The sequence below is a fragment of the Bubalus bubalis genome, chromosome 21 (assembly GCF_019923935.1).
Source record: "Bubalus bubalis isolate 160015118507 breed Murrah chromosome 21, NDDB_SH_1, whole genome shotgun sequence".
Taxonomy (NCBI): Eukaryota; Metazoa; Chordata; class Mammalia; order Artiodactyla; family Bovidae; genus Bubalus; species Bubalus bubalis.
Genome location: NC_059177.1, coordinates 38,861,451 through 38,872,101, shown reverse-complemented (window position 1 = coordinate 38,872,101; position 10,651 = coordinate 38,861,451). Strand labels below are relative to the sequence as shown.

At 42.3% G+C, this 10,651-nt stretch overlaps 1 protein-coding gene across 22 annotated transcripts in view; it reads right to left on the bottom strand.

The window, feature by feature from the left end:
* Positions 1-3,454: 3,454 nt before the first annotated feature.
* The window catches only part of CADPS (calcium dependent secretion activator), a 463,291-nt gene continuing 456,094 nt past the window's right edge, over positions 3,455-10,651 (bottom strand). For 16 of the 22 annotated variants that reach the window (XM_044934053.2, XM_044934054.2, XM_044934059.2 and 13 more), the window contains 2 exons: positions 7,895-7,999; positions 3,852-4,600 (listed from right to left, as the gene is read on the bottom strand). In XM_044934053.2, the coding sequence (XP_044789988.1) occupies positions 4,421-4,600; positions 7,895-7,999 (285 nt within the window). In that variant the 3' untranslated portion in view covers positions 3,852-4,420. Of the gene's footprint in view, positions 4,601-7,894; positions 8,000-10,651 lie in introns of all 22 variants that reach the window. The other 6 variants (XM_044934052.2, XM_044934055.2, XM_044934056.2 and 3 more) reach the window with 1 other exon arrangement.

Here is a 10,651-nt window from a genome sequence, read left to right as displayed (position 1 = left end):
AGGAATCCATCAGAGGAAGGAGAAAAAAGAACAACTTCAGCCAAGTGGCACATTCCCCTCACCTCCCTCTGCTTTGGACCATGTCTCTTCCTGTCCTTTCTTTGGGCTCTTCAAGGCCCCCTCCTCCAGGAAGCCTTCCTTTCCTTTTCCCTCCTTTGAATCTTAGAGTATTCAGTGTAAGCCTTTTAAAGAATCATACTGGCTAGACTAAAGGTTCTAAGAGAACAGTAATCATATATGGAGTGACTACAATAAGGATACAGCAGGGAAGTTGGCAGGGATCACATCCTCTGGCAGTGGAGAAGAGCTACATGAAACATGTAATGATGCAGATAGCCCCTCCAAGAATAGTGTGATGAACAGTATGAAAGAGGAGGAGAGCGCGTCAGGAGGATATATACCAGGAACGTGGATGCTGGACTGAGGGTGGGGTTTGGAAGGGCTTCCCTGGGGAAGTCAAATTTACTTAGCTGGGATGTTGAAGGAAGAGATGAAGTGCTTAGGGGAGGGGGCCAGGTGGGAAGCACCAGGGTGCACGGGAAGTAAAAGATGGCAGGTATAGCTGTAACCTAGAGAGAGGGGGGTAGAGTTAACAGAGGAGGCTGGTGGGAGAGGTGAGGATCCAATCGGATATGACCTTGTATGTCCCTCAACGAATTTGGGCTTCATTCTATGGGCAAAGGGAGCCCTGAATTCTTTTAATTGGAGGATGGACAAGATCACACCTACCTTTTAGAAACGACCCACTGGCTAATGAGAGGGAATGGATTAGAGAGCCTGGGTGTTTCTAGCACCAGCCGGATAGTAGGACTCAACTCTCTGCGGACTGATTGCTAATAGAGTGAATGCTTTACCATCAGGTTAACACTTCCCTCTATATCTCTATGTCTCACCACCCATCTGGCACTTTTTCCTACAGCCTCTTTCCTACCAGTGTTCATATAATTCTAGGATTTTCCTCTTTTAAGAAAAGGGAATAAAAATTAAACATGCAATTCATGAGAGGCTACCCAAACTACTATTATATGTGTTAAAAGGCAATCAATTCTATTTGTATAATCACTGAACTGCAATTATAAACCACTGCACCACTTACGAGAATGATGAAAATTAAAAGTAGTGACAATACTTAGTACTGTCAAGGTCAATACCTATGGTTGTCAGGGACTTTGATTCTCTGCTGGTAAGACTGTAACTCTGTTCTTGCTCTGTGGAAAACTGGCAGTATTTCCTAAAAATGAACAACATATCTTTATCTTCTAACCCAGCAACTGTACCCCAAGTTATGCACAAAGAAATTCATGGCAGTATGATTTATAAGAGCCCCAAACCAAAAAAAAAAAAAAAAATAAGATGTTAACATAGATAAATACACTGTAGTATAGTCATACATTGGAGTTTATAGAGCACCCAAAAGAAATGAAGCACAGCTACACCAACAGTATAATACAGAGCAAAAAGATTATGTACTGTGAGTCTAACTGCATGAGAGCTTTAACTGATGCAATTAGAAACCAGGATAGTGGTAACCTTTGGACAGTGGTTACCCCTAAGGAGAGGGAGAGACTGGAAAGGGGCGTGGGCCTGGGTCTGTCTGGGGGGTGTTCCTTATGTGCCAGTTCTTGATCTGCTAGTGATTCAAAAAATGTGCTCCCTTTCACAAATCACCGAGCTGTATGCTTAGGATGTGCACACTCCTTTGCAGGTATATCATATTTTAATTTAGAAAAAGGAGAAGCAAACTTCACATTACATCCCAAAGGAATAAAAAAGAAAGCTCAAGGTTCCCAAATGGTCTCCTTCCCAGCTTTGAGCTCAGGATAATCTGAATGTGAACTTGGTCAGTTTTTGGTCTCTGAGCCCTTCGGATGTCATTTTCTTTCCTACAGGCCTCCCTCGGGTCTCCCCACGGAGGGATGGTGTCCAACAGGACCCTCCGTGCTGTGCTGTGGTGAATGCTTCTTTTGGAGGAAGCTTAATAAAAACCAAGCAACCTTGCTTTAAGGTCTTTTCTAACTTGCTTCTCTTTCTGCCTTTTGGGTTGGTTACCTCACTCCTCCAGGCTCCTGAGCATTTTCTTCCTCTTCCCAACTCCTATGCACTGGGTGATGTGCTCTCTTGTGCATTATTTAGTTGTTTTTAATCACTGTGAGAAACAGACTTTAGTTTTGCAACTCAAAATGTCACCGATACAAACATATCTTACAGCATTCTAACTCTTCCACCCTGACTTTGTGCTGTTGGGCAATCAGAGATGTTTTACACCTGCATCCTCAGTTCAATTCAGTCGTTCAGTTGCTCAGTCTTGTCCAACTCTTTGCGGCCCTATGGACTGCCGCATGCCAGGCTTCCCTGTCCATCACCAATTCCTGGAGCTTGCTCAAACTCATGTCCATTGAGTCGGTGGCAATCAGAGATGTTTTACACCTGTCTCCTCATCATTTGTCTGAACAATTGTGTGCTCGCATCTTTAGGTGAGGATTTCTACATGGAATTGTGTCACCATGGGGTAAGTTACCTTATCCTTTCTTATGTCAGTATTTTCATCTAGAATGAGCATAATTACAGTCCTCTCTCCCTAAGGTGGTTGTGAAATCTGAATGTGGTTAAGACATGTAGAATGTATAAAATGAGTACATTTGATAATAAAATAGTTGCCCAATAACAGCAACTATAGGTATAAAATAGTTGCTCAATAAATGGGAGTTATTCTCAGTACCAAGGGCAGGAAGTACTGGTGATTTGTTCCTGCAGACCTTAGGGATTAAATAGAGTGAGATGCGCTATATTTAGAGGGCTTGATCTGTCGAGACCAACTGGTGAGCATTTTGCCTGGTCCTAATGAAGAAGTAGTTGCTTCTCTAAGACCTTTGTCAGCCCTAAGGAAAAGGTGAGACTGATTTAGTGGCAGACACAAATAAAACAGGCAAGGCTACCAAAATGTTTGGTTGTCTTTTAAACTTAGGTGATTATACGGCTGACAAAGACTGGGGAACAAGACGAGTACTCCGTATCTTAGAGAATCTTGTAAAATGCTTTAACAAATATATAAGAATCATATATAATTGGCACACGCTTTGTTTGAATGCAAACACTGCTGTTAAAGTGGTGCTTAAAAACAGTTTGTTGGCCTTCTCTTCATACAGGAGAAACATTTCTCTCGTTTACACTACTCTCTTGCTTAGCAAACCCTTATTTATCCTATAATGCAAGTGTAATCAGCCCAACATGTCCAAATGCCCACAGATTCTGAATTAGTGGAGTCTGCATTAATGGAATTTTACACTGTTTCTCGTGGAGACAAGCGTTTGTAAACTACCCACTCCAGCAGTTTCGAGAACACTCTGTGAAAACGACCCCTTGCCTCCTCTTGCCCACATCTTCCTGATTTGTGTGTTTTAGTTCCGGCTTTCAAAGGAGATGCAAGGAAAAAAAGACTCAAAAGTACTCTTGGGACATCTGAATAGTTATTTATTGAGAAGCCACAGTTTTCTGCACTTTCATAACTGTAGGCTTTATATAAGGCAAAAGCAAGATGGATCTACTACTTTACACGGAAAGAAAGAGCTCTGCAGAGGACCCCAGGGTCATGCAGTTACAGAACAAAATGCAATGTACGTGACAGATATAAAAACAAAATAATTTTAAATGATGGTTACAATCTACTGAAGGAAATATCCATATCTTAATATAAACACATTTATAGTCTAGGGTCATAATTTAAATATTCAGGTCTTTTTTTTTTTTTTTTTTACATACATGGTTATCGAAACGTAAAAGCGTAACATTTAATAGGATAAACTTTGATAGAAGACAGTTGCTCTGAACTGTGCTGGATGTCATGAGAGGATCGTTCGTGCCATGGCAATTAGGAGGATCAATCCATTGGTATGTAGCCATCCTTTTTTGGGTAATTATCTGGATAAATGACAGTATGGGTTAACAAGGACGCCAAGGGTTCATTTTTTTCAGTTTCAGGGGAAGAGAAGGAACCAAAAGTTGGTTGTTGGAGACTTGCCTTTTGTTTTTCAAAAAACAAAGCAGATCTATTTGTCTTAAATTCATTTATTGTACTCATTTAAATAACTGGCATCCACATACGGGAAATAAAGAAGGTGCTTGGCATACTCGCCCTCATATCCATTTACTGTCAACGTGCACACACAGCACATTAATGAAGCATCACCGGACTCTGCTGTACACAGGGGTACACCTAGCAATTGAGCTATGTATTCTCCAAAATGGTATTTGAAAGGTCATTTACTAATCTGGGTACCACATACCTAAAATGGCAATTGTCTCGGTACACATCTCATGGGCATGGGAGTCGACAGAAAATTCCCTAATGGGGTTAACTAACAGACTAAGGACATGCATTGATTACAAGACTCTGTCCTAACGGACCCTGAGCCTGAGCATTCTAATCGTCCTCTTCATCTTCCTCGTCGCTGTCCTTCATGCTGATCCCCTGCAGGCCCCCACCCTCGCTCACAGACGCTGTGGCCTCCTCCACAGTGAGACGGTTCCGGATGGTTTCGTAGGTCTTGCTGTTTAAGGTTGAGTCCAGGACTCCTTGCAATCGGAAATCTCTATAGGTTTTCTAAAGAGGGAAAAGATGCAGTGATGAGGGAGATCTCATCTCCATGGAGGGTGGGAGGGGGCTCAAGGCGAGTGTGGGGGTGAGAACAGTGGCCTCATCTAAGAGTCACACTGCATGCACTGTCACATGAGAAGCCACCATGCTCAGATTTCACTTGTACTGAAAACTGAGATTTGTTGAATGACAGAAAATGAGAAATGGTGACAGGATAAACTGTATTAGATGAGACAAAGCAAAGAACATAAGCTTGTTTATTCAGTTTCATAAAGGGAAATGTTCCATCATTGTTTTGGTTCTTTTTTTGGGGGGGGTCTGGTTTTTTCTCTTAGGTTAGTATAGTATCATATGATAGACAGTGTGAATAGCTGTAACACATAAATAATGGATTGCAGGATATGGTATTTTGTGATTGCTGCTGCAGTCTGGTCTTCAGTATTTTTTGAGGCTTGTGACTGCGTATCCCTTTGTCTCATTCACAAGACAGACATATGCATATTGGTATACGAAACTGATCACGGGCAGCCACAATTAGGGGGAAGATGGAGCGTTAATGCCTCATCAGTATGTTGCAGGCATGTGACTCATGGCTCGTCTCCTTGGGAAAGAAGTGTATCTATTCTGTTCACAACTTCGTGGTCTCAGGGAAGAAATTTGGCTCTTTTTCAAGAACAATGGTTTGGTGTTGCTGTACCACCAGTTCTTTCTTTGTTCCTTCAGGCAATTTCTCTTGGATTTCCTGAGGTATCCCAGGGACTGTTTTTCTAGGAATCCCTTTGCGTTAATTGAACATGACCAGAAGCATCTGGCTGTTGTCTACTTCGCAAAACACGTTTTTTTGCAGAAGGTCCCTCTCTAACTACAACTCTCCTCATCACACTGCATATCATTTCAGCTACTGATTCTGCTGTTTGTTTCTCCTCTTGATATGGGAAGCATGCTAAGGGGTCAAAAGAAGGTACAGTAACGTACTTCAACACCACTTGCATTAGGATTTCCGGTTTCTAGAGTCCATCTGGTGCAGTCCTAGTGTCAGTCGCCACGTCAACCACTCCTGAAAATCACGTGTGGCAATGACTGCAGCGTTAACTCGTGAGTGCTGCTCAGCTCAGCGACGTCCAGTAACAAAAGATCATAAATAGGCTGACCATGGGTTCCCTTTGCCAGGTTTTATCTGTGGTCCCAGTATGATTAACTGTAGCATTTGTCTTTCTTTCTTAAAAGTAATCTGATCATCCTAACTACTTAAAAAGTACATCCTAATTACTTAAAAGATATTCAAAGGTCACCCTAACTGTGGCTCAAGCTGCAAGGCTAGGTAGCTAGTAGAACTGTGTCTTCACCTGGAGGGGGTATGGCTAAGAGGCTGATCAGATGCCAGTCTGCTGGAGACCAGATATCCAGATGATTTACTTGGTTGTTCTGTACTTTTCAATCACTTAGAATTGGTTGCCAGAATATGATGGGGAAAAGAAAGGTAGAGACCATTCAAATATTCTCCTCTCTATTCAAATTCCAGAGCAGTGTGTTTCTCAACCAGACTCCGCATGTCTAATGACATAGGGTTGTTTTTCTTTTTTTTTTTTTTAAATACTCCATTGTGTAACACACAAGGAGGGGCTCAACTAATATTTGTCTGAGGTTGGATGGATGAACAAATGCTTGCTGGATAACGAATGAATGGATGAATAAATGGAGTGGATGGAGAGGCAGGAAAAAAAAGCCAATTATCATTGGAAGTTTGCCTGGAGGAGAAGGAGGCCCCTGGTTAATGTACTTAGCAAAGAGGTGGTGAATTCTGCTTCATCCCTCTGTGTTGTGGCTGTAGTTAAGCCAGGCCCACTTTTGGCAAAAGTGAAGGAGTTCCTTTGGCAGGGATGTTTGTGTGTCCCTTTCCCTGTGGCTCATGTCTGTGTTGTTTTTGGCAGAGGCTAAGAAGCAACCTCCTCTCTGACTTATATTTTTTTTCTTAATAAAATATTGCTAATTCCAACAGGCTCAACAAAAATCTGGAAATATCAGTAATGGGAAGATATTGTAACAGACTAAAATGCATGTCTGCCCAGGAAAGGTCAAATAGAAAAAAATTCCCCTAGGAGTATTTATAGCCGGAAAATGGAATTCAAGGGATCAGGCAATGGTTAGTGAGGTTGCTTTAAGGAACTTACATTTAAAAATATGAAAATAAGGCTGGGTACACAGTCTGACCACATATGTTTCTTTTTTAGGAGCTGCAATACACTGTCTGTAACCTTCCCTGGGAGGACTCTTTGTGAGATCAAATGCATATGATAATAATTCTCCTTAATTACACTCAACGGAACAGTAATTGGTTTTAAGTCAGCACTGAAGTAGAGGAGTACCTTGAATGAAATGGTGCTAATCCGAAAGAGACTAAGAAATGGGGCAGGCGGGAGGGGGGTGACTTTTGGCAAACTGTTAAGAAAATAGAAATTCAGTGCTGTTTTATTGTTAAAATATTTTTAAAGAGACTTTGTGCTTTGAATGAGATTTTTGCATACGAATGTTTTTAAAACCCTCTACGGTGCAGCATCAAATGGAAACTGAAATGATCAAAAACGTATTTACCCCCTTCTGTGATCTTATTATTTCATGTAAACCACTGAGATTTCACGCTGAAATAATTATCATTAGTCCAAGGTGCACACACAAGAACAGGGGGAAAAAAAGCTACGTTCAGGGTATGTTACCTCACCTTCGTGATCCTTTACATTTGATTGTATACACGCATTGTAAGAGAAACTACTTCAATTAACTATGAGAACAATATTGATTTGCATCCTGATAACGGTCACAGGACATATTTAGAAGGAGCTGGAGGTAAATATTTCTATTAAATTAATTGTGGCAAAATTTAATTTAATTAAACCATAAATGAAATTCATAAAGGAGGTAATTAGCGTGGCGGTACCCCAAAGCCAGCTTCTGAAGTCTAATGCAAAAGGGCACAATGGCTCCAGCAGTATATTTGCATGGCAAATACATAAAGTATTTTTCCAGTCTGGATAATGTATCAAATGCCTTTTTATTAAATTTCCCTTTGATGTCTGAATAATAAATTAACCAGGCAGCCCACAATGATTTCATCGGTTTTTCTTGCCTGAGATACTGTTTTAAGAGTTGTCTTGTTTTATTCTTGCCTGAGATACTGTTTTAAGAATCGTCTTGTTTTATACATAAACTAATATTCTTTGTGTTAGAGAAGTCCTACAGCTTGCCAATGCAATGTATTTCAGCCAGCTATTTGCAAAGGAGAATCACCATGTTTTCTTTTACCTTGACCATCCTAATTAGAGTTTTCAACTGATAAATGTGAAGCTGTAAGTCCATCCGGTCCGTCAGCCAGGTACAGATCACGTTCATGGAGCTGTTGTACCATTGCTGAAAAAAGAGACAAAAGTTCTCCAGCCAACATATCATGGAGCATTTAAACAGCAGAGAGGGAATAGGCCGCGTGTGAGCACCCTGCTCTGCTCCAAAAGGAAGACAAAATGGTTAGAGAGAATTTGAGAACACAGAGATCACGAACAGTGAGTTGACACAAAGTCACAGGGTCCCAGGTCAGCCGAAAAGAGAGCGGTTTGGACTTGGGATTGAAAACAGAACTCTTCCACTCTACACACCTCATATGCAATCAATTTCATAAGGACCATTTTTTGCTCTGTCGGTTCATTTTACTCAGCCGAGATGTAAGTCACTGTGTATGTCCTAATGCCATTGTCTCAGGGGTCCGGGCAGATGGGGGACTACTCCACTGAGCCATTTGATGCCACTGGCTACTTACCTGTAGAGAAATCCAGACCCTGTCTCCTTAGGACCGTTCTGGGAATCAGGCTGAGAACCTTAGGAATTTAGGGCAAAGTTTACCTTCATTTACCCTAATGGGGCATCTGAATAAAAACGATGAAGGAGGGTTTCTCTTTAAGGGCCAAATTATACTCTGGGCAGCTTATGTGGCCTTACATTGGCTGTGCAGTCTGTTTTAATCTTAACACCCAAAAATTATGGAAGATAAGAGGGGGAAAAAAAACATCTACAAATGAGCTCATTTCAAGCTGTTGAAATCATAGTTCCCCTTAAGGGGGTTAAATTTTGCTTCTTGTCTGTGAAAAATGCTTGAAGCTGTGTCACTTTAGACTGCCACCCCTGTGGTGAAGAGAGTCTCTGGTGCGGTATAATTTTGCAGCACTGCTCATATATTCATAAATCTCACTCGGAGACATATGAACAGTGTTATGAAGTGTCAGTACGAAAAAAAAAATCTAATCTTTTAAACTTCACCAGGTTTCATTACGCGTTGCCGCTTATACCAAACAATTTACAAATAAAATGAAAAGGTGTGGATGGACCTATATATTTATTTATAGGGAAGTATATGAACTGTGCACAGAAAAGATGTAAAAAAAAAACAAAGTGGTTCAAGAATTGAAACGTTGCATACTCTCCTGCTAACTGACACGCACATTCGCACACACGCACACGCACACCAGTGGAGATTTGAAAAGCATAAATAAAAACATGTTTCTGATGGTAACTCCACCCTTTCTCACCTAAAGATCATCCAAAATCAGTTTATGCCTAACACTCACAGTTTTTCTGAAGCCTTGTTTCTGACTTAATTTCTTAAAAAAAAAAAATTAATTTGGGTTTTTACTTGCAAGGTAGAACTGCCAAGTTTCACCTTGCAAGAAACGACACAGTCACAGCCATGGCCCCTCTCTGCAATCTCCCATTTCGAGGCTCTTTCCTCATCAGAGCCAACTGTGGCTCTCCTTGGAGCCCAGCCGCAAACAGAGACCACACTACCCCAATCGAGGCAGCACTGCAGCCTCACAGCCAACTTCTGCTCTTTTAAAGATCATGGAGGCGAAACTGTCAGTTTCGGGGAACCTTCTGTCCCTCCCCAAAAGAGTGGGGGGGTGGGGGTGTTCTTTTCCTTCAGATCTGTGGTTCACCCCATGTCGGGAGTGGATTTGCCCTGGTCAAGCTACTTTAGGTGTGGACAGGTTTTCCCTTCTAGGAGTGAGAACATTTTACTGAAACATTTTTTTGGGGGTGGGGGTGGTGGTTGTGATTATTTGGGGTTTTTTTGGCACCTCCTGCCTTGGGATCCTGGAGCTCTTGCTGTCACCGCATCTGGGTTTGTTAAGGGGCTGGGACAGGAACATGACTAGGTCATGGGTACAGCCCTGCTTTACTCTCAGCAACTGGGGGCCCTCCTGTGTTTACCCCAGGTCTCAAATTCCCACATTTACTGGCTTTATCTGACGTGCAGTCTGGGGGCTCAAATAGTCTATTTTGAGAGTCATGAGCAACGCCCCCCTATCTCCCCACTCCCACCTCCTGGGGTTGGAAAATGACCCTCAAAGGAACTTGGGTGACCTCCCGGCCAATCTGACCAGACCAGGGCCCCATGATGGGTGCATCCCAGGGACACAAAAGAGGAATGTGGCACTCGGGCTTCTAGGCAGAGGTGGCATTTCGCTTTGGCTGTGACAACAGGCAAACCGGCGCTGGCTTCCCTCGCTGCCAGCGAGCCTTGTGCAACGTGCCTTTTTCTCTTTGCTGAGAGACACGCCACCTTTCAGGGGAAGAAAAAACTAACGAGCGCCCCCCCCCACCCGCTATTTCATATAAGTAATTCCCCTTCTTGTAAAAAATGGCTTTTGGATAGTCAAACAAGAACAAGAAAAAGGTAGACTGCTCTCAATACTCTTTCTGTGCTGCTGAAAGGGAGATGGATGCGTCAGCTTATCACACTCACAGATTTCCACTCCAGGAGAACAAGAAAGCCCTGGAACATCCATGCTTTTCCTCCTGGATCTCACATCTCGTGAAAGAAGTGTAAAAAATGTATGATGCCCCATTGGCTACACATTTCAAGAGGCAAAAGGGAGTAAGTCACTCCTTTCCAAACCTTATGCTCAGGAGATGAAATTGGAGGCACTTTTGGATGAAGTGCGGTGCTAACTTGGTTTTCCAGAAAGGCGCTTACAGGCACTTGGATGTTGGAGGAAGCAGGAGTCACTGCCT